The following is a 27,344-nucleotide window of genomic DNA, read 5'->3' on the forward strand; positions in this document are numbered from 1 at the left end:
AAATTTCCTCATCTACTATTTGCTATCCTAATAATCCATGAGGCAATATTGAGGCCACAGGGGCATCTATTAAATAAGGCTGGGGCTGTCTTACTCGCATAATAAGGGGGGAGTAAAAGATAATATTTGCATTCAAACAAGTTACAAGAAGACAGTTTAGTAATTTAGAAATGTTTAGTTTAAAAGGAAAAAAAAAAAAACAAACAAAAAAAAACCTCATCCGAAATCTCCTCTTCTATCGGTGGCTGAAGAGTTTGCCCAAGTTGGGAAAAGTTAGCCCAAGTTAACGCTGCAGCAAGCCACCTGCCTCCGCCCCTCCCTCCCCACACCTCCCGGGACAAGGCAGAAAGGGTGGCAAGGGGAACACTGCTCAGAATTTATTTTTGGACCCAGCTCACTAAAAATACCTCCGCCTTCTTGTTTGATCACTCTCCCTTTTGACCTGAATGGGTCGCCCAGCCTGTCGCCAGCCCCACCCTCTGCTCATTGTCCTTTAAAGGAGAAGGGCGTGGGGACGGATTCCTGCTGCCCCAGCGGGGACAGATGTGAGCCGCCCGGGGCAGACAGGGGCCCGCGGCCGCACTGACGTCAGGACCGAGCTCGGCTCCGCTGGCAACCTCCCGGCAGAGGCCACCCAAAGGGAGGGGAGCAGCCTCGCGCTGGGATTGGCTGGCCCAGCGTGAGTGGCCACGTGGATTGGCTGGAGAGGTTTTAGAGGGAGTCCCGCTCTCCAATTAAAGCCGCGCGGCCGGGCCCAGCGGAGCCCAGAGCTCCCCCCACCTGGGCCAGCGAACCTGGCCATTCAGCCACCCGCTGTCGCTGCCGCGCGCCCTTGCGCCTCTGCCTGAGAAGCCAGGCGCTGCCTCTCCATCCCAGACGAAGATGGCAAAAGTGGCGAAGAACCTCAGCCCACGCTTGCAAAAGGTGAGCAGAGATCTGTCTGTAGCTTCCCAGATTATTTTTCCTGCTTCCCCTTCCCATCAGTGAGCAGAGATGTAAAGAGAAAAAACTTCGTAAAATTCCAAGACTTTAACAGAAAACAAAAATAGTTGGGAATACTTGTGTGAGCTAACAGGCGCACACCCCCAAATCCACTCTTTAAGCCATTGTTATGAAAAGTATTTGCAAAGTGTGTTTGATCTTTGATGATGCTAATTAAGACTGAATCAAGGTAAAACTTGTAGGGCGTTTTTTCCTCTGGTTTGTGGAGGGGGAAGTCCTAGCTTCCCAGGTCCTGGACACCTCTGGAATGGTTAACGTGAGAATTGGGGGCGTGTGATATATTTTCAGGAGAAGACTCCCCTTTTGCTGCTATCCTAGTGTTTGTGGATTTCCACCAATTTTGTACACACACACACACACACACACACACACACACACACACACACAATTTCTTCAGTTGGTGCTTTGGCAGTGGCGGCATTTCTAGCACAAGGGAACTAGTTTCTGTCCCCAGGGTCTGCCCGTTCCCCTTTCTAGAATGGCTGGCTGGCAGCCCAGAAGGTCAAGGGTAAATTACTGCAGGAAGAACGTGCAGCTGTGCCCTGTAGCTCCAAAACCCTCTGGTTGCTCACCTGAAAGCACTTGGGAGAGAGGCTAAAAAGTCGTGAACAGTAAAGGAAGAGAGTCGAGCTAGGCTTGAGAGATGGAGGAACTGAGGGTCAGGGCCACAGAGAGTTGGCTCCATCAGGCCACAGACTTAGGTATTCAAACCCTGGCCGGGCATTTTTTAGGCTACACACAGTGTTGACCAACTTACTTTTCTGAGCCTGTTTTCCTGTCTCTAAAGTAGGTTTGAGAGACCCCCACCTCCCTCAAAACAGCCATAAAACAGCAAATGGTAACATTTTGTGTAATAATTACACAAAGCAGTAATTATTAAATTCTGATTTCAGAGAATTCAGTCTTTCAGGACAAAGTCCTCCTTAGATATCTGCCATTAATTGTGAGGTAGAATAAGGGGAAAAAAAAATATCAGAATCAAAATGACAGTCATTTCCTTAGAGGCACAACATTTATCAACTTAGAATTGTGCCCTTCTATAGATGACCTGCCGCAGACCTCCTCAGAGGCCAGTGAATCCTTGTGAATGTGTATGCCAAGTCACATTTAATCTGGGCATCTCTCTGGAATGTACCATGCCCCGCGTTGCATTTCTCGGACTATTTGCAGAATCAAGTCATCTCTCCTTCTAAGGGACTGCCATAACACTTTAGGCCTTTGGAAGATACCTATCAATTTCTACCTATTAGAGAGTTACGTGTGCTTTGCGCTCATGTCTGTACATTTTTCTGAAGCCCTCGAGGGCAGACCTTTCTTGATGATCTCTCCCCCAACCCAGCACTCCACACCACACACAGTAGAACTTAAAGAAATGAAGTGAACGGAGTGAACCACTGACAGTATCTGCCCCCCCCATGTTTTTACATGTGACATTACATGCATTTTTTTAAACTTGTATATTGTAGTATATATGTTTGAACATGCTTCTCCAAAAAGTCCAAGGCTAAACTGTCTAAGGTGACAGTTTCATTGTCCTCTGGAAAGTAAAATGATTCCTGGCTATTTTAACAATCATCTCGTGGGCATATGAAGTACGGATGAAATCTGTGGAAACCTCTCTTCTCTTGGAGGAAGTCTTGTTTTTATTTTCCTTTGCATAGAAGAGTGTGATTATCTGAATTAAAGGTGGAATATGCTCTTCTTCTTGTCACCCTCTAGTGCCAATTTCCCTGGTCTGCGAAGGGTTTATTTTCCATTTAGATCCAATTACAGGCTTAAAGAAAGAATGTGGCGCATAGAGATGAAAGGGTAGATATTTTTTACCTCATGGGATTTCAACAATCTGGGGGGAAGATCCACTTTGTAGATTATCCAATGTGTTCAACCCAAAAAGTGGAGGGCTGGGAAGGGAGCCGGGGAGTAGCTCGCCTTACTGAACTGCAAAGCAGTGACTAAGTACTATGTCATATCAACAGCACACTGAAGAGAGTTTTATTGCATATTTACTTTGTAAATCTGCAACGGTGGGGGGTGGTTACAACATTTGGCTTCAGGATGCATAATCACACTTAGACATTTTGAAACAATTCCATAGACTCTTCAAGCTGCAAGGGACCTATTTACAAAATGAGAAATGGCTTAAAATGGCACACACACTGTCTCTGCTGTCCTACCCCAAAGGACTGGGAGGGGTAGGAATCCCCAGCAGCTGGAAAGTCATAAAAAGGTCTTCAAGAGAGAAACAAAAAATCCAAAACTGGAGTAGCCTTAGAGATCATCTGACTAAATCCCAGACAGGCTGTGGGACTCAGTGGGGATCACAAACATTCATGAGCTGGGTGGCAGTTTCTGAGTGTCTCATCCACACTGAGCCAAATGCTCCACTGATGGCTCTTAAGCTGTCATCTGCTTTTGTACCAGGAAAGAGAAGCTTCCCTAGCACAGAGAGTTGGCTGAACCTAGTAAAATTGCCAACATTCCCTGGTAACAGAGAGCCTTGAAGGCCAAATGCCATTACTTTTGGTGGAACCAACCATAATTATGGATTTGTACTTCTACTGTTTGTTAAGTAAAGTGGTCACTAGTGCCCTCTCCCATCTCAGATCTGGGTTCAAATCCCTGCTCTAACATACACTAGCTATTCACTATGGGCACGCTTATTAACTTCTGAGTTTGTGTCCTCACCTCATTTGAAAATTGAGGAGATGGCACCAGCATCTGCTTCCCAAAGTGATTGTGAAAATTAAAGAAGATGATGTACATAAAAATTCAGCACATGAGCACTCAATTAAAATGACCCATCATTATTCTTGGCAGAGATGACATATTCAGTGAGTACATAGATGTTGAGAGAGGGTTTTTTAATGAATGGATGATGCACTTCTATTTATGACTGCCTATCTGAAGAGCAACCAACTTTCATTCAGCTGAACCCAAGCCAGTTTTTCAGCCTTGATAAGCCAGGATGATGACCAATGAGCTCGCCTTCATTCTCAACCAACAGAGGCAAAATCTGCTCACAAACATGAAGTCTCCTTCTGAACAGGGATCCTGCCAGGCATGGGCATGTCACTATGCAGCCTGGAGGAGGACCTGGAGTTCCCTTTCACCTTTTAGATAAGGAAACTGAGACTAGAGAGGTCAAACTCCTGCTTGGGAGTTGCTGGGAAGGCATACTGAAGCTTAATAGGTTCTGCAAGAATCCCCTGACGTCAAGGGGCCATTGTGGGAATCTGGACGGTAAGAGGACAAAGAAGACCTGTCACTTTAATGCTCCTTGAGCATTGTGTTGAGGGGTGAAAACCTAATCTGTGGAGCCAGTCCTTGGGCACAAGCACAGTCAAGATGTGGTCAGGCCTTTGGATCTCTGAGTGCACTGCCAGGTTCAACTGGGCCTCTCTTTTTACACTTGTTCACGTCATATCCCTCCTGGCTTTCCTGCCCTCTGGGTTAGTTCTCCCCTCTGTTCCCAGCCCTTCCTGCCTTCACCTCCAGTTCCTGCAGTGTGCAAAACTGCTGGCACGTGGCCCAGGGAAGCCTGTCCAACGTAAACACAGCTCCCCAAGCATTGCTGTTGGCTCCCTCACTCTTAAAAACATATTAAGCTGTCACTTAGAGATCTTAATAGCCAACACATTGGAGACAAGCCCATAGGTGTATAAGCAACTCAGCCTCAAAGACAGCCTTATTTCAAAGAAAGGAAGAAAGAGGGAAGGGAAGGGAAGTGGAGGGAATTATCCAAGTTTGTCTTAAAGCATCTCCAAAAAAACAGATATTGAATCCATTACTTTGTAAAGTGCAGATTCTCGTCCTAGCCTGCAGGTGTGTCTGAATAGGTAAGTTCAGGGGCTGATGGTTGACTCTCACCAGTCCATCTGCCCCTGGTGGTGGTGGAAGGCAGGGAAAGATTGGATCACAGGTCACTCCGGGTTTTAACGTGAGCTATCTCAGCTCCAAAGCCAAAAGACTAGCACAGGGCTTGCGGGCATTCATGCAGGCAGAAAGCAGGGAAGGATGGTGGTGGCCTCTAAGGATACTCTAATTTAATCTTCTCTTCACATTCACTGACTGAAGGTGATACAGAGGAAGGAGAATAGGCTGCATCCAGCAAAGGTGGGGGACAGGAAGGGATTGCTGCCACAGTGGCACTTGTGTGCATCTTTCTTTGCCACCCTTACTCTGGGCACTTCGGGTGAGGAAACTATCAGGTAATTGGAAGTGAGGAAAGAGTGGACTCCCCAAGAGGTATTATTCACTTTGACTTTGGGAGGGAGGATCATCCTTTCTTTCCAACCCAAGCTTTCAAAATTATTTGAGGGTAATCAAGTGGAAATTTGCCATGATGTATAGCAGACCTCAGGAGTCCTTATCCTCCACCATTCATCCAACACCAATGAAATATTTATTTCAAGAATAGATTCCTGGTGTGTGTGGGTGGGGGGGGGATGAGTCATTATAATATCCAGGCATTTACTCACCGGGTGCCTATGCACACACAATTCCTAGGAAGCGGCAGAACTTGGGTGAAAACCAAGATTGCTTCTGCCGGCAGCACCCTGACCCTCCTTTCACAACAGCCATATCCCACATAACAAGTCCCTTGTACTGAAAGCAGAATCGCAGAGACATTTTTAGGACACCCCAGAGGAAGAGACAGCTATCACTCTTGAAGCGCCCTCCTTTGTAAATATTGCCCCCTCACCTTTCAGTTGATATTAGCAAGAAACATGTCTGGCAACTGCTAGCACCTCACAGAGGCAGGGCCACCAGCCACTTCTAGGGGGCTCCCTCAAGACCAGGGCATTTCCTGAACTTCATAGATACAGAAGATGTGTGGTGTTGTGAACCCTTCTTGGAGTCCCACCTATCAACAGCATGAGTCCACAGAAGCTCCAGGTTTCTATGAAACTTTTATAGAAAGAGTTAGACAGGAAGTTGGGACTCACATGGGCACTAAGACTCTTTGAGTGGCCAAAACATATATTTAGTGTCCAAGTATTTGATGCAGAATTATTTTTTTTTTCCAAAAACAGAAATGAAAATGCAATTGCTAAGCTTTGTGAAACTCCCGAATCAACTCCTTGACTCTTATCTGCTTGTTTGGATGTAAAGTGAAGCCTTTCATATTTTTTTTTCTACTCAGAAAGAATGTGTTTGTTCTTACTTTGATCAACTGTTTGGATTCCTGTCTCCTGATAAACTTATCTGTTCTCTGTGAAGACAGCCAAGTTTAGGGAAAAGCAAAAGAGAGGCAGGACAGACATCTTTTGAGAACTCAGGTTGTCCGACATATTCTCATACATTATCTCATTTAGATGCTGTGCAAAACAAACATTAGTATTGTTTTTACACACGAGTAAATTAAGACTAAGTTTAAAATGACTGGCCTAAGTCTACATGATGACAGGTTAAGAAGTCAAACTGGCCTAAGACTTATTCATCAGAAACAGACATCTTATGGAGAAGGACAGCGATTACTACCATGAACTTCACACACCGGGCATGTTCTCCCAACTTACTAAACTCACTGACTGCCTAAGGGGAGCTGCCCAGCATTATCCAAATGTTACCAGGCACCTGTCCCCTCTGATATTTCTTGGTCACCACCAGAGGTACACTGTCACCCCTACCAAGTCAAAGCCATTTCTCAGGTATTGAATAAAGACTTTCTAGATTTCTCCTGCTTTTCCAGAAGGTTCATATAACTTCTAGGCAAGAGGCTGGTAGAGGGACCTTTTAAGGAATTGCATTTGTTATCCTTATACTGAAAAGAAAAAAATATCCTAGAGCTCCTATGCCCAGAGATTCTAGGAAGCTCTAGCATGGGGAACAGGCTTTGCCTTGGAATGCTGATCAATTTCCACTTGCCTGGTTAGCCTGACTCATAGTCCACCAGATAACATGTGATCAGATGAGCAAGCCATAGCCCAGGCCCCCACTAGGACATATTTTAAAAGGAAATAAAATTGCTAAAGGGGAAGAAACCAAAGTCTCCATTTGGCAAGTTACTCTTTTGTAGGACAAAGAGGGAACAGTTTCCAGGCCCCCAGCGGCTGTTTCAAATCTACATGATTTGTTTATGGATTGATTTTTTTTTTCCCTTCCTTCTCTTCTTTGAAAATATTGGATCCTTTTAAAAATTCATCTTTAGAGAAAAATGCACATGAATCATTGTATAAAAGAGCTGAGTAGATGCTAATAATCAAATGCTATGTCTGAAATTTACACTGACAAACCTAAGTGGTCCCAGGACCAGGACACTTCAACTCAACTGCAACTTTTCTGAATGAAGGAGAAAAAGGTATCTTCTCTGTCACCTCCAAACCCAGAGTGTCCCAATTTTGTGTCAACCTCATGTCCTCAAACTTCAGAAGTTCATGTGAACATTTCGGCTGGGACCTGAGATTTGACCACAAGATTTGGAGGCCATATTTTTTTCTTTATAATTCTTTCTTTTTCTAATTGTAGATGGACACAATTCCTCCCTCCCTCCCTCCCTCCCTCCCTCCCTCCCTCCCTCCCTTCTTTCCTTCCTTCCTTGTGCTGAGTATCACACCCAGTGCCACACATGTGCTAGGTAGGTAAGCAGCTCTACCACTGAGCTGCAGCTCCAGCCCTCAGAGGCCATTTTAAGGAGCAAAATATTCACACAACATTTGCAAGCATATAGATCTAGATCTATCTGCCAGTATTGCCATTTGCCAGTTTTACAGTCTTTGCCAGGTTTGTAATCCTCCCTGGACCCCTGGTTCCTTACTTGAGAACAAAAACTAACAATACCTCTGCATTTCAAAGAAGGTTTGATGAGATAAAAGCAGGTTAAGTGCCTATATGCACAGTAAGTACTCAGTGTATACCTCTCCCTGCTCTTTTTGGTACCCCCTCTCATCATCACAAAGCAAAAATCTCCTAGGTCATTAAGGGCTGGGATATTGGAAGACAAAATTTGGTTTATATACATCACATGTGGTTTCTGAGCTATCCAACTGCAGGAATTTCTCTCTGTAACTTCGCTTGACCTTAGCCAGAAATACACTCAGACTACATCATTATGCAGAATCATGACAGTTCCCCCTGGGGTGTCTTGCTGCTCCCCTGTCAAAAGCAGCCTTCACCTTGTCCTGGATCAGTCTGTGACCCCAGCTCTGTGATCTTACATAGGCGTTTACCCTCAGATGTCTTCCTTATAAGGTACGGTAATAGTCCTCTGTTTCTTCAAGCAGCAAATACTTATTTAGCATCTACTATATGCTAGCCATATAAGACAGAATATAAGAAAGCTTTGGACTCTGCCATGTAAATGTGAATCTGGTGGAATTCATTTAACATTCGGCAGGAGGAAGGCCAAATCATGACAAAATGATTCTGTGTGTTCCTTGACCTTGCCACGGCCCAGCACTCACACGTCCAGGGCATTAAGCAATAGGACGCCTGAGGCCAGGGGACTCCTGGTGGCTCTCAGGTGTCTCTGGTAACCCAGTAGCCCTTCCAGTTCTCTCTCTCTCTCTCTCTCTCTCTCTCTCTCTCTCTCTCTCTCTCTCACACACACACACACACACACACACACACACACACACACACACGTAGACCAGCTGTCCACTCTCAGCATGTGTCCTCAGAGACAGCCCAACACCCTGGGCTCTATTTTCTTTTCTTCATGGTGTTGATATTAGGACACCAAGGGGCAAAAGCATAGGGTGGGGGGAAAGGTCTCCTGGCTGCCTGATTCCCCCTTAAGAAACTTGCCCTTAAGAAGAGAGTATCTATTTGGGCTGTATGACTAAGTGGCGTTTCTAGGTACTGATTCATGAGGCTGACCACCCAGGTGACTGACCCAAGTGATCTGCTGGCTGAAAGGGGTGGAAGGGAAAGTGGATCCCAGTGTCGTCTCATCCTGGAGGACAGCCAGCCCACCTATCAGCGCACGCCTGGGTTCCCCACCCCACCCCTGGCTCTGTGGCCAGCAGTCTCCTCTGATGCAGGAGGGGTCAGCATTTGGGGCTCCTTCTTTTAGAGGAAGAATAGGAGGGACATTTTTGGAAATCTTGTTAGTTGACACACGAGAGGTTTTTAACCAGGAATCTGTGAGTAGAATTCAGTGTGTCAGGGAACTCAAATGAGAGGGGAAAAAAATTCATCTTTATATCAATAACCTCAAATTGAAATTGGCATTTTTTTCCTATTATGCATCAAGGCAAGAAGCCTAGAAGTTTATCAGCCCCTGTGCCTTTGACACCCATGAAATCAGGTATTTGCATGTCCTATTATCCAAATGAGATGGGTCCTTGACCTGCCGTTTACACTCTCCCTTCCCCTGCTCAGAAGTGACAGTAATCAGGTCCACAGCTGAATCTTGATAATTAACTTCACAAAGGCACATATGTTACTAAATCACAGGATGCTTTTATATGGGGATATTACTTCAGTAGCATTGGTTTCCTTTATAACTGTATTTTGTGCATTTAAAACATTGTTCTGAGAAGAGATACTTCGTATCCAGTCAGCCAAAAGAGCCCCCCAAAACATTAAGATCCCCATTAAGATAAAGCTTTAACGGTATTATACATATACACAAAAATTCATATGTATTTATGTTTATACATGCCCATATGTGTGTGTATATATATATACACATATGTATATATAAACATATATATATATATATATATATATATATATATATATATATTTATGATGGATTGAGATCTGAGGCTCTTGGCGTAGAAAACTGGTTCAGATCCTAGTTCTGCCCCTTGTTCCCACTGAACAAGTTATATTCGCCCTGAGCCTCAGTTTCTTCAATAAAATGGGCCTACACACCACTATACTCATTAACCTGTTAAGTTCTTAGCACAGAATTGGTCATTCTGTGACTGTGTGTTACACATAATTATCATTACCATTAAGAGAGCTAATAAACTGATGTGGTGGTGCACCCCTGTAATCCCAGCTACTTAGGAGGTTGAGGCAGGAAGATCACAAGTTTGAGGCTGGCCTGGGTAATTTGGTGAAATCCTGTCTGTGTTGGGCTGGGGATATGGCTCAAGCGGTAGCACGCTCGCCTGTCATGCGTGCGGCCTGGGTTCGATCCTCAGCACCACATACAAAGATACAAAGATGTTGTGTCCGCCAAAAACTAAAAAATAAATATTAAAACTCTCAAAAAAAAGAAATCCTGTCTGTGAAAATTAAAAATAAAATGGGCTGCAGATGTAGCCCAGTGGTAAAGTGCCCGTGATTCAATTTCCGGTCCAAAAAAATCCCAAACATTATTTTGATGAGATTTTCTTACTTACCTGATTTAGCCAACTTTAAGAATCTGGTTTGTTTAAATGTGTATTATACAATTATTATATTTTCATTTGGGAAATAGAGAAATAAAAGTATAGGAATCCCTAAATCAGAGGAGCCTTGTCGAATTATTAGTATCTAGAGGTTTGAAAGTAGGACTGAGAAACAGCAGAAGAGGAAGTAGTTAATCTTACCTGGGGAGGTCGGGGAAGGCCTCCAAAGGAGGCGATATTTGAGCCCCGTGTTGAAAGACGAACGAGGATCAGGTCACAGTCCAGTCTGGTGCCTTCCAAATCCAACACTCATATTCTCCATCATAGCTGACGTCTAACTTACGAGTATCGTTTCTCTTAGACCACGGAGATACATTCCAGGGTATCCATCCATTCACAGACATATATCTTTTATTTTCTTATCTGAGAACTTATTCTTTTTCCTCAACAAAAGCCCTTTGGGGTGGTTGGACAACAGGGCCTGCCACAGGGCCTGCAGAAAACTTCTTGTGGCATTTGACTTGAGAGTCTCCCAAGTGCAGCAACGGAGTTCCAGGAAACTCACTTGAATTTTTATGAAAAGATCTAGAAAAAAAAAAGAGAGAGAGAGAAAACTGATCATGTGCAAAATATTTGAAAAGAAGGAAATAGGTCCTCTGTGATATGCATGCTATGCATGTGACAAGAAAGCACCCTCTAGTACAATAGGGGAGGTATGCGCCCCAGCTTCACCTTGAAAATTCAGTGTCACTTAAAACAATTAGGGGAACAGAAATCTCAAGTAGGAGTCTAGATGCACTGTGAGGACGAAAACCAGCCTTCAGAAATATGGGAACTTGGTGGACAGAATCTTGCATTAAAGCACCTCTTTCATAGAGTCCTTATTTCAGACTTTTTCCTGCCAGACCAAGTGGCTCACAGGCTGAGGCTGTAGGATCGCAAGTTTGAAGCCAGCCTCAGCAGCTTACTGGCATTCTTAGCAACTTAGCAAGACCCTGTCTCAAAATTTTCTAGGGCTGGGGATGTGGCTCAAGCGGTAGCGCGCTCGCCTGGCATGCGTGCGGCCCGGGTTCGATCCTCAGCACCACATACCAACAAAGATGTTGTGTCCGCCGAGAACTAAGGAAAAAATAAATAAATGTTAAAATTCTCTCTCTCTCTGTCCCCCCCTCTCTCTCTCTTTAAAAAAAAAAAATTTTTCTAAAAAATTAAAGGGGTTAGAGATGTAGCTCAGTGGTAAAGCACCCTGGGTTCAATCCCCAGTACCCAAAGTAGCTCCCAACTATTCAAATCACCATCAGCAAGAGAATAAGTAAACAAAATGTTTTATATTTATATAACAAAATACTAATAAGTCATTTCTAAACATCTGACAGATTCAATAATACAGGCAATCTGTACTGGACACAAGAAGCCAGACACAAGGCCATGACACCCTGTAATTTCTTTTACATGATGTTCAAATCAGGCAAAACTCACCAGTCAGAATAGCGGTCACCTTTATAAAAAGAGGAGGTTATTGACAAGAGAGGGGCACAAGGGAACCTTCTGGAGCACAGGAGGTGTTTTTTAGTTTTAGTTGTGTGGTGGTCCCATGGAATCTACAGGTAATCAAGTGCCTATGTAAGACTTGTGAATTTTTACTGTTTTGTGATTTTTACTTTGAGGTCTGGCTATACAATACAAAAGGCAATATTTGATAATCAGTAGGAAAGAAAAATACATATGGTCATATGTATACATGTCTCTATATATCTACATAGCTATATATAGATGTGTAAATCTAAACACACACACACACACATACGTCTGTGTATATAGCAGCGCAGGAGGTGGGTCAGAAGGGTTGAGGGCAGAGCTCCTCCTGCAGCTCCATGGTTGTTATCACTTAAAGGGAGAACTTTGTCCCAAAGAGACTCTGTCCCACTAAGACTCTTCCAAATCTCTCCATGGGCATTAATGTTCTATACAGTGAATCTGTTCTTAGCCATGCATTTCCCTTCAATGTTCTTCTTCCCCCAAAATGATCTCCACTCATTCCCTGAATATATGATTCCTTGCCCACACACATGCTGAGAAAATCTCCTCCTCCCTGGGCCCAATTTCCATCCAGCCCCTCGGCGCTCTCCTCCATGAGGCCACCAACTCAGACCACATTCTCAGCTCTGAACTCCAGCACACTGGGACTCTTCTGCTCCACAAACATTTAATTTTCTGAATGGTCCCGACCATCCACAACTACTGTAATGCCTGCTGACCTCCTGGACCTTAATACCCTGTTTAGACTGGAATTTTCCACGGGGGAAGTTCCTTGAGGGATGGAAACCATGCCTTAGTCCCCTTTGTACACTCCCTGGAAACCTGACCCTCAGAAATGTCACCAGAAAGAAAAGAGAAGGAAAAATATGGGAGGAGTAAGAAGAGCTTCCTTCTCCCTTCCTCCCTCCCCGAGAGGACTGAAAGAGGAGAGGAGCATGGAGGATACAAAGCAGATGAGGAATGGAGTAGGGTAGACCATTAACCTCTTTTAGTGCCACTCAGTGGGCCCCCCATGCATGTCGCTTTCTCTCAAGCCCCGTGATTGGTGGACCAGGGCCAGAGACAGCAACTGGGTGAAGAAATAGGAGGGAGCCTCCCTGGTAGGATTTAGGAGGGATCTTAAGATGAAAAGGAAATGAAAGTGAGAGGGGTGGAGGAGGGCCTCCTGCCAAAACAGACCCTGAATTTTTTGGCTCTACCCGCCCCAGGTTTTATGAACCTCCTTCAAACCTGTCTACCAAGGGGCTGGCTATAGGGTGGCGGATGAGCCAACCCAGGTTTTATGAACCTCCTTCAAACCTGTCTACCAAGGGGCTGGCTATAGGGTGGTGGATGAGCCAACCCTTGATTTGTTTCCCCTATTCAAACAAGGCGCTGGAGATTCCTCCGAAACTTGGGGCCCTCTCTTTCTGGCTGGAAGTCTCTAAAGAACAAACTCCAGTGGTTTCCATGAGCTGGGGAGGCAGCTGGCTGGGATCACAGGACAACAGCACCCATGTCTCAGAAGACTTGGCCCCGGTGAGAGACAGGAGCCAGGGAGAGGACCAAATACTGGCTGCAGTAGAGTCCAAACCACTCCTAGCTCAGACTGATATCTACTTTTAAGTTTCTAGTCCTCGATGAATATTTATACCAAAATAGGGCCAGTGGAAAAGTTCCATCTGCATGAATTTTTAAGAGTTTTGCCTCTCCTCAGCCACGTTGACCAAACTCAGGAAAGTGGGGGAAGCTTTGCCAAGTCCGTGCTCTTTGAAGTGCAAGAAATTCTGAGAAGCCCCTGGGCCGTCGTATTTCTTCTTATCCTGAAGATTTAAAGTTGGCATTCTTTAAAAAAAAAATAAATGCTGAATATCAACACCTCTTGGTGCTTTATAATTTTAGCCAAGTCTCTGACACCATGTTAACCAAGAACCTTCTTTTAAAGGATTGCATAAGTCTAGTCAAAGTTTTGCAGGGTGAAATGCCTGTGGTGGTTGATATTTGAAAATATTTTAAAGAGCTAAATGATCCAATGAATCACTTTTATTGCCCTCTTTACTTTGCTTGTAGAGAAATGGCCCCGGGTGTTCTTAGTATTTTATTCATCATTTTCTATTCCTCAAGGCCCAAATACCAGAAACTTCCCTCTTACCTGTCCTCTACATGAAGGTGTCAAATAGAAGCCTTGTTCTTGCAGGAGGCCTGTTAATGGCTCTTATCATGTAGGGGCCATGTGCCAGGAATTGGGCTATGTCATTTTCCCCTCAACTTTATAATAATCCCATTTTATAGGTGAGTAGACTGAGATTCAGAGGGATTAAATAAATTGCCACCATGATAAAATTAGTCATTGATGAACAGGAATAAAGTATAGTAAATTTAATCCAAAGCTCTTCCCTCTGTACCTAACCCATGTCCAGTGTTCTAGAAGTTTATGTTAAGAATTTGGCCACGAGTGGAATTTAGTCAATACTCAGATGTGCATTCAAAACACTGAACCGCATCAGGCAGGACATTTCCAACTTTTTGGTCTTCCTTCCTTCTGATTATATTAAGGAGAAAGTGTCTGTGTGATATTTATGATGCCTTTAAATATTTGCCCAAATTCACAGTAAAGAGGGGTGAGCAAGCTCGGGGCTTCTCCAAGGCAGCTGGATCCACATAGAATTTAATGATGTCATTTCATTACTTCCTGTAACCTTCCTGGTACTCTAGTTGTTAGGACTATGTGCTCTCATCACTTCCTGTATTTTTGTGCAGCTACCTTCTACTTTTTAATGCACTTTAAGGGTAAGGTTACTTTTCAAGAAATACATTTGTAATTTGTATTTTATAAAGTAATCTGCATACTGGAAAATCATAAGTAAGTAATTACAAGGTGGTACACAGGAGTATAAAAATCCACGAAGGAGAAATGCAGGATTTTGAAAACATCTTGTTTTTGATTCTCCCTGGTTTCTATGGCACCTGGCAGTTTTCAAACCACCTTTCATGCATCATCACATGTGATTCTCACAACCACCCTGTGAGGCTGGTATGGACTATGACTTATTTTAAAGATGGAAAAAGTCGAGGTCAAAAGAGCAGAAGCTGCTCGCTGAGGTCACATAGATAAGTACATAGGGTAGCCAGAGCTCAAGTTCAAGGTTTCGGGCTCCAACATGCACAGAGCAACCCCAACCCTTGGTCAGCAAATGATCCCAAGGGCAGGAGTGGATGAAGGGATATTTCAAAGCAATGAGCCAAAACCAGAAATGTCATGGAAGGTCTGCAAAAGTTTAATGATTCTCTACAACAGGCCTGAGTTTTCTCCATTTCCCAGTAGTTGAATGTATTCCACTTCATGAAGAAGCCCACGGTGGAGTTTCTTTAGAGAAATCTGATTTCCCCTCTCTAGTAAGTCACCTTCCAGAAGGTCAAGGATCTGAGTCAGAGGATCATCTCTTACCTTCTGGGTATGACCATGCAAGGGCTGACAGGAAGTAGTCAGGAACCACCCAACAAAGAAAACTCAGGTTCTTAAATAATAAGGAAGCTTTTTTTTTCTTCTTCTTTTTTACAAGTCCACCATGAGTGGTGACTGAGATTCAGCCATCACATCCAGGTAACTGGACAGTCATAGGGAGACATAGGGAGAACCAGAGGTTCTGCTGCCAAAGAGGACAAGTGGCCATCCCATGTGCTCAGGCGCTGAGATTCCAGGTGCGAAAGACGCACCTGGAGAGAAAAATAAGAACTGCCTGGAAGAATTCAATCCATTTGGATAAATCCCAAAAGCCTGTTGCTGTAATCTTGGGGTGAGAGGGGAGCCACTAAAGACAGCAGAGAGGATGGGATGGCTAAGGGTGGCTACCACTGGGGAAACCAGAGGAAACCAGGGTGGCTTTTTTTCCCTCCTCCAATTTCCTCTGCAGGCATCGGTCTCAGATGGAGGCTATCTAACATGTTTTAGCTTTTGATGTGAAACACTGATACAGAGAGGAAATAAAAGTTGCTATCAAAGGAGCTGTTTAAACACATTTTAATTGAGAAGCTACTATGTGCAAGGCTTTACTCTAAGGAGCAATGAACTAGGCATAGCGGGGCCCTGCCCTCAAGGAACTCATAGTGGAGCAGGAAAGAGTAACATGAGAGAATTATAGACCTGAAGTAGTCGTTATCATCACCATGGTACTAGAGACAAGTGCTAGGTCCCAGGTTTTTAAAGATGATATCATAGAGGTAACTCAAGGACAGTGAGGGATTTGTTAGGTGAAGGGAGAAAGAAGTGGTCCAGGCAGAGGAAAGTAGTGGGGGAGCTCAGTGTTCTACAGGAATTTGGCATCTTTCCTAGGGGTGGGCTATGGTAAAAGGAATAGGCTGAATTTACTCAAGAGATAATTTTCTGGAAAATAACTTGGCTTCTGCAATTCTCATTTTACATTTGAACTGAGTCCAGTGAGTTTCAAAAATGGGATATTGCAAGTGAATTATTTGCAAAGTGACTGACCGTCCACTAATTTCTTTCATAAAACTGGGCTTAGTGGGGGCGGGGGATAGCCTATAAGTTCTATAAAGGTCTTTCACTTCTAAGAACCTGTGATTTTCTTACATGCAGAATCCAACTGTGTATGGTGTGTACACATTATGAAGGGAGAACAATCAAAGGAAGGACCAAATATTTGAACTAAAAAGTATATTTGGTGTTAGTTTTAAAAACATGTTGGCAAAAAAAGAGAGAAGTGGGAGTCATTGATACGTAGGATGCTTGTTTTAAACCTGAAAACATCTTGCTAAATGCTCAGCCCTGAAACACAAGTGTTATTTTACAGAATCTTTTACCATGGAGCCATTGATGTTGATTGAAGAGTGTGTGTGTGTGTGTGTGTGTGTGTGTGTGTGTGTGTGTGTGTGTGTGTGTGTGTATGCTTCCATTGCCAGTGAACCAGCAATTTAGGTCTGAGATTCCCAGCAGGAAGCATTTGTGTAAGCAAAAGCCCTCAGACTTTTAATAAACAGAGCTGAACATTTATATGGCATATTTTCTTTTAAGATATTAAGATTCAGACAGGAAAGATTTTAAAAAATCCTCCGACTTGGTTTTCTTAGTCTTCCCCCATTCCAAAATTAACTCCAATAAGAGTATGTTATCCTTGGAAAGATCAGTAATGCTGCAAATTTAGAATTCACACACACACACACACACACACACACACACACACACACACACCCCAAATTACATTTTTACAGAATGACATTCTTAAGATGTTAAGATTTCAGGCTGCTAAAATCAGAAGTGTCTCATAAAACTGGGAGGTAAAATAAGTTAAGTATAGCTAGCCCCAGGATTATAGTGTTATATTTGAGAAGATGTCTATGAAGAGGTGAAATCTAAGAACTATGAAACCAATTAGAATTTAATTTCCAGGGGTAACTAGGAGACAGGAGGCCTGCAGACCTCAACAGCTTGTTCTCATCTAGGAAGTGGGGGTGGGGTGAGGGAGGAAGGAAGGATTCCATAGGGAATTTATTTTTTCCTATCTGGACTTCCCCTAGGGTACTAGGTAAATCTCTGAATAAGATTCCCAAGGGGTTTCCATAACTTTCAGAATAAGACTGAGAACTTTACTACATCTTCCAAAAAAGCTGGCAGGGAAGGAAGGAAAGATAATCAAGGGAAAAGATTACACAGGAACTTCTACAAACATGCAGGAAATGCAAGGTCAATTTTTACCTAAAGGAATTCCCATAGTCAATTATATTTCTTAAGTTCTAAAGGAGTTAGTCAGTTAAAACCATGCCCTTCTGGAGTGGTCTGGAAAGATCCATTAACATGTTCAGAGGTGGGAGGTGGTAGGAGAACCACCATCCTCTCACTGATTAATTAAAGGCCAGCCCCTGGTGTGGGGAGACCGACTTTTCTAGAAACTTGGGGAACTGTCACACACAGGAGAATGATTTTGCCCCTTCTTGGCTGGTTTTGTGTGCCTTTGCAGAATTCACTATTCTTATTAGCCTGGGTAATGTCTGTAGCTTGTATAAAGGAAGCTAAGTGACAAAGGAAAATATGAGTTTGGTCTTCAAAGTCCTATTGCGTCGGTCCAGAGGGGTCTTGGACATAAGATTTGTGGACCTGCTTTGGATACGAGGATGTGTAAACTATGGCCTATCAGCAAGATGCTGGCAGCCAAAGAGGCTGGTTTCCTTTCTCCTGGGTCATCAACATTTGTACTCTGCCAGTAGAATGTTAAACAAAGAAGTCTGCATCCCGGCAGGGACTGCCAACTTTGCAGATTTTTCCATGCGCCATCACACAGACCTGATCCCCCAACCCTGAATCACACCCTTTAGGTTTTGTAAGGTTTTTTTTTGTTTTGTTTTGCCTTGTTCCATATCAACTGTCTTATTAAAGTGGACCTCAAACTCATCACCTTTGAAAGATACAAGAGATATTCAGGGACTGTTTCCAGGTTATGCCTTTTCTGGGCCTTTTGCCAATACAAAGTGGGAGAGGTAAACCAGCCATGCAAATTATTTCATAGAACTCTGTAGCTCTTCTGCCCCCATGTCCTGCATATCAGGACCTGCTCAGAGTTGAAAACCTCTTTCAATGGTTGTGTTTAATTAGGAAAGAGGAGGACAGGAAGGAGATCATGATATATTTTGCCCCAAACTTATCCTGTACTAAAGTTGAACCTGAACATATTATTATTTTTAATATTTTAAAAAATATTTAGTTGTAAATGAACACAATGCCTTTATTTAATTTATTTATTTTTATGTGGTGCTGAGGCTTGAACCCAGTGCCTCACATGTGCTAGGCAAGTGCTCTATCACTGACTCACTGCCCCTGCCCCTGAATAAATTATCTTAAGAGACAAAAATGAAAGCCAGGTGCAGTGGTACGCTCCTATAATCCCAGTGGCTTGGGAAGCTGAGGCAGGAGGATTGCAACTCTGAGGTCAGCCTGGGCAACTTAGCCAGGACCCAAAGCAACTTTGTGAGGCCCTGTCACAAAATTAAAAAAATAAAAAGGGTTGAGGATGTGGCTCAGTGGGTAAGTGCCTACGAGTTCAATCTCTGGTACTGCAAAAATAAATAAATAAATAAAACAGACAAAAATGAGTAAATGAATGAAAAACATAATATTTGAAAGGAAATATTTCTCAAAGAAAGAAAAATATTCTTTTGTTTGGCATTTGTTTAGAATTATGTTGGGGGACACTAGAAACTTCCCTATCATGAGACACATCCATCTGACTCTCTCAACTGCAACCAGTTCACAGGATGAATTTAACATACAGTCTACTAAAGAGAACAACTGGCCCTTTCCCCAGAAGCGCTGTCAATTGAGGCTCTGCCCCAGCTTGTCGCCCGCCATCTGTTGTCCTTATCTGTTGCTTTAAATAAAAATGATTGGGAGGAGGGGACAAGTTTCCGTCTGTAGCATTCTAAGTGCTATCTCAGTAGAGTCCATCTCAATTTGTTTAATCTGTGTGTTTTTATCCTCATTACACAATTCGGGAGACGAGAGTAGCTAAATTGAAGGGATTTATTCACATTCATTCTTGCACAGATGGAGAAATCAAAATGCCCAAATAGCTACCCCAGGGTGGAAACCATAGATTTGGATATACTCCCACACACATGAGCTCCCTAAAAAAAACATCTGTCGCAGGCCCTCTAAGGAAGACAAGGTCTTTGTAAGACTCAATGTGGTTTCAGGAAATATTTTATCCAAAGCCATTTCCATGGTTGATTTCCATGTCATTCATGGTGAGAAATTCAGAAATGGTGAGGAAGCTCAAAGAAAGAGAAAGACAACAGCCACCTCTACATATCTCTTTACCTATTGCCATTCTGTTCTCAGCCAGCCGTCTTCAGGATCGAGACAGTGAAACATGGGACCCTTCAGGGTTTGGACCACACGTCCCACTCTCTAATCCCATTTTTAGTGGTAGTCAGCTTTTTAGCACTGTGACCAAAAGACCTGACAAGAGCCACTTAGAGGAAGAAAAGTTTATTTTAGTACAGGGGTTCAGAGGTTCAGTCCATGGTTAGCAGACCCCTTAGCTCTAGGCCCAATATGAGGTAAAACATTATGGCAGAAGGACTTGGGGGAGGACAGTTACTCAGGACAAGGGAACCAGAAAGCAGAGAGTCACCTTCCTATACCATCCTTGGATTGTTCACCCTCTGACCTGCTTAAGGACCTGTCCCAGGGAGGAGGGATCAGAGGATTTAAACCACATATAAAAAGAGCAGCAAATGTAGAATTTAAATTCTGTACATTGTATTGTGAGTTGAGTAGTTTTTATTTCATTACTCTATTAAGATTTGGTGCCATTTGGACAACTCATTTGCTTCAATTGTTGGGGAATTTCAAAAAGTGAAGTCCAGGGCTAGGACTGTAGCTCAGTGGCAGAGCGCTTGCCTGGCACATGGGAGACCCTGGGTTTGATCCTCAGCACCGCATAAAAATAAACAAATAAAATAAAGGCATGCTGTCCATCTACAACTACAAAAAAGAATCCTGGGGTCTTAACAAAGGTTTGGACTTCACTTCTTTTAAAAAGAAAAAAAAATGTAGTTGTAGATGGACAGCATGCCTTTGTTTATTTTTATGTGGTGCTGAGGATCGAACCCAGTGCCTCCTATGTGCCAGTCAAGCGCTCTGCCACTGAGCTATAGCCCCAGCCCAAGACCTCAGCATTCTTAACTGCAAAAGTGAGAAAAGGCTTCCAGACCAGACCACTGTCGGAAAAGATCATACTTCTTTAAAAAAAATAAATAAAAGTGAAAAAAAAAACCACAATGATTTCCCACACACTTTGGAACCATCTGGGTCTTCCATGTTCCCAGGTTAGGCTTCTCCATCTAGGAAGATCGTTTGGCCACCTTTGGCCTGGAGTTAGGGAGGTGTGAGGACCACCCCTGGTCTCAGCCTGGGGACAGGGTCTTAGTACAAGCAAGAGGCCCAGGGGAATCAGCCAGACAGGGACATTTCAAGGAAGAGGAAGGGCTGTGGTTTCCTTCTGTCCCTGTTAGAACTACTGCATTTGGCCCTACAGTTTATAGCAGGTTTGTGCCAGTACAGATGTGACCCAAATGACAAGATGAACAAAGTCAGACTTACTGAGAAAACGTCTTCTTTTAGGGAATGACAATCCACGTGCTAAGAAGGGATTTTCAGACTTCTTGAAATATAACTGACAAATAAAATATGTATTTAAGGTGTACAGGTTGATGTTTTGATATCTGTATGTACTTTGAATAAATCAAACTAGGTATGTATCACCTCCCCCACAGTTGCCTCTTTTCTTATAGTGAGAATACCTAACATCTACACACTTGGCAAATGTCAATGATGCAATCCAGAACTAACTTAGCTACAGTCTCTGGCTCCCAGAACTTACTGATTGTGCATGACCCTTTGACCAACATCTCCCCATTTTCCCCAACCCCCACCCCCCCTGGAAGCCAACATTCTGTTCTGGGTTTCTATAAAGATGACTGTTTTAGATTTCAGTATGAATGAGATCAGGCAGTATCTGACTTTCTATGCTTAGCTTATTTCACTTAACCTAATGTCCTCCAGGTTGATCCATGTGGTCACTCAATGGCATTACTATCTTCTTTTTTAAGTTGGAATAATATTCCAATGTGTGTGTGTGTGTGTGTGTGTGTGTGTACGCATGTGCACACCCATTTTTCTTCCTCTCTTCATCTTTTGACAGACATTTAGATTGTTTCCATATCTTGGCAGTTGTGAATCAGGTTGCAATAAAAATGGGTGTGTGGATGTACAGATCTCTTTTTTAAAAAAAAATTCAATTCCTTTGGAGATAGATAAATATAGATACTCATCCAGAAGTGGGATTGCTTCATTGTGTCTTTTGTTTTTAATATTTTGAGGAACCTCGTACTGTTTTCTATAATGGCTGTGCCAATTTATATTCCCACCCACAGTGTCTAAGAGTTCAGGAAGAGTGAGTTATTGAGCTAATGAGCTGGGAGCCTTACAGTCCAGTTGGAGCAGCCAAGGGAACCCAATGGTTCCCAAACTTATCTCACACTGGAATCTCCTGGAGAGCTTCCCAAAGTACTGATGCCTGTGATCAACCCTCAGAGATTGAGGCTCACTTGGCCTGGAGTTGAGCCTGGGTTTAGAGGTACCTGAAGTTCCCCCAAGGGATTCCAATGTGCAGAGAAATTTGAGGACCATGGTTGTAGCCCCCTTGTCCTGCACCAGAAGCACTGGCTTCCCCAGAGAGGTTGGCAGGACTATGAAATGTCAGACTTATCTCAGACTTATGCAATCAAAATGTGCATTGGAACTAGATCCCAGGTTGATCTTTTTGTTAATCAGAGAGTCTGATTAACTGAAGAAGGGCTGTGCTCCATACATACCCAGACCAGGCCACATCTCCTTAGTAAGGTACAGCCTCATGGCACCCTGTTTTTATCCTCCTGACACTGTCTGCCCTTGTAATTTTTGTAAGTTATTTGAGGAAAAAAGCTTGAGACCCCAACATATCTAGAAAAACAATTTCTTGACATGGCACTAAAATGCATTTTGTTAAATTATATTAAAATGTAGATTTCAGAATTCAGATACCCTGTTCACACTCAACTTAAGTACTTTAGTTTGAACCCTGGAAACCTCAATGAATTAGGAAAAACAGCTCCATACTGGTTCTTCCCAGGCTTTCCTGGTTTCAGTGCTAAGTTCTTCATGTGAGATGCTACACAGACTTAGCAAAACCAGGACAGTCAGGTACCCTCCAGGTGACTCGTGTGCAAGTTGGGGATACTAATAATAATAATATCATGTTCTCAAACTTCCGTTGCATATCAAAATCACCTGGAGGACTTGAACAGAGACAGCTGGGCTCCACTGCAGTGAATGATTTCCTAGGTTTAGGGTGACACCTAGGATTCTGCAATGCGCTCAGGCACCCAGGTACTGCTGGTATTGCTACAGCGGCTGCTGGGGGACCACACCTTGGGTTCCAAGGCTGCACACCCACCTCAAATGTAGCATGTGCGTGAGCTTAGGCTTAGCAAGAAGCCTGGAAAACCACAAATCCTAGTTCAGTGGTGCCCCAGTATCTGCAGGGGAGTGTTCCAGGACCCATTAGACACCAAAATCTGCAGAGGCTCAAATCCCTTTCATAAAATGGCTTAGTATTGGGGCTGGGGTTGTGGCTCAGTGGTAGAGCACTTGCCTAGCACGTGCAAGGCCCTGGGTTTGATCCCCAGCACCACATAAAAATAAATAAGTGAAATAAAGGTATTATGCCCAACTACAACTAAAAAATAAATATTAAAAAATATGGTTTAGTGTTTGCACATGACCTTCGCACATTCTCCCATACACTTTAAATCATCTCTAGATGACTTACTGAACTTAATACAATGTAAATGCTACCTAATAAGTTGTTACACTGTATCATTTAAGGAATTTGACAAGAGGAAAAAAAGTCTGCCCATGTTCAGTACAGACAAAATTTTTCTTTTTTGTAATATTTTTGATCCAAGGTTGGTTGAATGTGTGGTTGTGGAAACTGCCGGGGTGGAGAGCTGATTGTACTTGTTTTACAGATGCTATTTCTTTTTATTATGGAAAAGATGGGACTTAAGTTGGTCCCTAAAGGATTATGGGATTGTGGCACTGTGAGGTTGACGTAAGCCAGAGCAAAAAGCTGGTGTTTTCCCTGAAGACTTTAAGAGACCCAGATGATTAGAGAGAGAATCCAGATAGAATCAGGAGATATCAAGGAAATAGAAATAGATAGAGTGTACCTCACCTGTCCAAATTTATCAGGGGATCCTTATGACATTTAACCCCATGATCCTACCACTTGAAAAGTGATCCAGCCCAACTTCCAAATGAAATGGACACTAGTATCTTTAATATAGACAAACTATTAACAGTTAGGAATCAAACCAGAAATGATTCGTTTCTGGTTATTTTGGGTGTTGTTCTAATTTTTATAATTTCTAGGAAGGAACTTTCAACATGTAGTCCCCTAAGCCACTGTCCAAGGAACACTCCTAACTTTGCCCCTGTTCCTTGCATCCCCAGGACTCACCCATCTGATTTAAGTCCTCTGACATGATTCAGTTTGGTGACATCAGATGAACCCACATCCTATCTACATGAGTCCCCCAAAAAACTGTCAGAACATTTCTTTTTCTGCCTCTCAGGAGAAAGGACAGAGTAGGTGCTACATTTCAAGACCACTTTTTTGGGGGGGGCGGGGCAGGGGGTTAAGCTACTAAGTATTGAACCCAGAGGCACTTAACCACGGAGCTATATTCCTAGTCCTTTTGATTTTTTTTAAGTTTTTTGGGTTTTTTTTTTTTTTTTTTTTAACTCTGAGACAGGGTCTCGCTGATTTGCTTAGGGCCTTGCTAAGTTGCTGAGGCAGGCCTTGAACTTGTGATCCTCCTCCCTCAGCCTCCCTAGTCACTAGGATTAAAGGTGTACATCACCACACTCAAGAATTAATGGTTCCTTTTAAGTTCATCTCAGTCAACTACTGGGAGATGCTGCGGGGCCCCATGTCTGCTCTCTGGCAAGAAACATAGAGTCCACATCAGAGAAAGCCACTAACAGAGGGTCTTGCTTGGAATACTACTTCTGGCTGATTTTTTCCCTTCCTCAATAAATAAGATCATCATTTCTCTCTTCACTGAACACAGTTGGGCCTGTCTGACTCTTGGATAAATGGCATGCAATGAATAAATGACTATTTATTGTGTTAAACAGCCCCAAACTGGGTGCAAGTGTGGCTTGATGGCCCAATCTATTTCTCCTTGTAAGGCCATTTATTTTTCTCTCCTACAGATTTCTATTGGCATGGAAGCTGTCCCATTAGCAGGATGTATGCTAGGACCAACTCTCTGCTTTCTATACCCACATGTAGTTTAAGGATCTGGCCCAAATAGGCTGGATCTCCTGACTGTCACTTGCCTGACTCCATTGAGCTTTCTCGGTGTTTGGGGGATTTGTAATATTGATTTTATTCAGGTGGATGAGGAGTACATCACTACCGGGACAAAGCCTAGAGACAGCTTTGATAATGAGGTAATTGCAAATTACAGAATGTGTGTAAGTCTTTTTTTTTTTTTTTTTTTGCTTTTATAAAAATCTAGCCAGAGAGGCAAAACTTATATACAGGGGGAAAAATAGTAAAATATTGTCTAACTGGAGTGTGCAGTTAGAAAACAACTTCCTCCAAAGTTCCTTAGAAAACTAAAGTTGGGGCTGGGGTTGTGGCTCAGTGGTAGAACACTTGCCCCAGCACATGTGAGGCACTGGGTTTGACCCTCAGCACCACACAAAAATAAATTAATAAAATAAAGGTATTGTGTCCATCCACAACTAAAAAAAATATTTAAAAAAATATAAAGCTGGGGTGGGGGGGATGCTTTGAGAACATCAAGTTCAAGGTCTCTCAAACCATTTTTTCATAAGGAGTAACAATAGCAATAATAAACACCAAGTGCATAATAAGTGTGTGCTAAGTCCTTTCCTTCATGTAACCTTCAAAGGAAAGCTGGGTTCCTGTCACCTCCATACACAGTGAGAACACAGAGAATCACCAAATCTAGTCACTGGCTCAGCCAGAGCAGAAACCCTGAGCAGCCTGGTACCAGAGCCTGGGTCTTCCCACTTGAAACAGCCGCCTGCTCTCCACCTCTCTCCTTGCTTCTAGAAGCACAGGCTGGCACCCCAAAGGTTGGGAAGCCATTGCTCAGCTAGTGCTGCCACTTTTATTTGCTGGTGTAATCCTCCTTCCCATCTGCAACCAGGAACCACTTTGTAACATCTCACAAACTAAGCATCCTGCCAGGGAGAAAAAGAAACACTTTTACACTGTTGGTGGGATTGTAAATGAGTATAACTGCTATGGACATCAGTATGGGGGTTCCTCAAAAGACTAGGCATGCAACCACCACAGGACCCAGCTCTACCGCTCCTCAGTATTTATCCTGAAGAATTAAAGTCATCGGACAACAGCGGTGCACGCACCCACCCATGTTTATAGCAGCACAATTCACAACAGCCAAACTGTGGGACCAGCCTAGGTGTCCATCAATAAATGAATGGTTAAAGAAAATGTGATATAGATATACCACAGAGTTTTAGTCAGCCATAACGAAAAACAAAAGTATATCATTTGCAGGAAAATGGACTGAACTTGACAACACTATGTTAAGTGAAATAAGCCAAACTCAGAAGGTCAAGGGTCATGTTTTCTCTTGTAGAGAAGAAATAGGAAGAGGAAGGTGAGGGCAATCTCATGAAACTCAAAGGGAAATCAGTAGAGGAAAGGACCAAGGGGAGGGAAAAGGGGAAATACCGGGGAATGATGTTAGCCAAATTATATTGTGAGATTGTGTGCCTGTACGGCTACGTAACAACAAATCCCAACATGATGTACAACAGTCATGCTCCAATAAAAAAAATATGGAAAAACATCATAAAATTGCATACTAAAAATAATAGATAAGTCAGTGGATTAGAGATGAGCATCCCTTCAGAATAGAATTAGGCAACTCCGAACCAGGCCAGTTTTCTCATTTTATGAAGTTCTAGTTTGGGCCAAGATGTGCCTTTGCCTTCAGTTGCAGAGCTAATAAATGCCAGTGCCGGCCCCGGAGGCTGGTGCCCTGCATCACAGGCTGAGGGCCTGCAGTACCACCCTCCTTGCCTCACTCTTGCTCAATCAAACCCTGAGGCAGCGGAGGGCAGCAATCCAGGCCAAGCATCAGGACCCATCCCCTCCTAGGAGGACGACTCAGTGCCTCCTCTTGGAACAACAACTGCGCTCAGGCAAGCCAGGGGCTGGGCCGCACAAAATGCTTCCAGGTCTCTTCTGTTCTGAAGCCCTGTTTGTAAATGAGGTAATTCCCAAAGTAACTTTGGAATCTCTCAAGGATTAAGTGTAGAAAGATCTATGCATTTCAATGAGTAGAATTCAAGGTGCCAAGAAGAAGAGGTGGAAGCTCATAACACTAGATTCCAAAGGCTTTAGAAAACAAGACTCTTGTATTTTAATGGTGGGTGGACACAATGCTTTTATTTTATTTATTTAATTTATGTGGTACCTCACACATTCTAGGCAAGTGCTCTACCACTGGGCCATAACCCCAGCCCTTAGGGAGTAAAATTCTGCCTATGAATGGAGGCTCCCCCACTTAGGGCAATGAGGAGTTAGTGGGTTGTTTTGGTGTTTTTTTTTTTTTTTTTTTTTTTTTTGTACTGGAGATGAAATCCACGAGTACTCTACACTGAGCCACATCCACAGCCCCTTTTTATTTTTTATTTTGAGACGGGGCCTCACTATGTTGCTTCGGGCCTCACTAAATTGCTGAGGCTGGCCTCAAACTTGTGATCCTTCTGCCTCAGCCTCTGGAGTTGCTAGAATTACAGGTGTGCGCCACCGTGCCCAGCTTTTTAAAGTTATTCTCATGTTTAATGTGGATCTAATACTGAGACAAGCATGAACACACTCCACTCCAGATATGTGCAGTCTGGGTCTTGCTCCC

At 43.2% G+C, this 27,344-nt stretch overlaps 1 protein-coding gene across 1 annotated transcript in view; it reads left to right on the forward strand.

Annotated features, from left to right (window-relative positions):
- The first annotated feature begins 724 nt into the window (after positions 1 to 724).
- The window catches only part of Lmcd1 (LIM and cysteine rich domains 1), a 59,740-nt gene continuing 33,120 nt past the window's right edge, over positions 725 to 27,344 (forward strand). Inside the window, exon 1 of the mRNA XM_026383014.2 lies at positions 725 to 924. Within this exon, the coding sequence (XP_026238799.1) occupies positions 883 to 924 (42 nt within the window). The 5' untranslated portion in view covers positions 725 to 882. The remainder of the gene's footprint in view (positions 925 to 27,344) is intronic.

This window comes from Urocitellus parryii, chromosome 16 (assembly GCF_045843805.1).
Source record: "Urocitellus parryii isolate mUroPar1 chromosome 16, mUroPar1.hap1, whole genome shotgun sequence".
Taxonomy (NCBI): domain Eukaryota; kingdom Metazoa; phylum Chordata; class Mammalia; order Rodentia; family Sciuridae; genus Urocitellus; species Urocitellus parryii.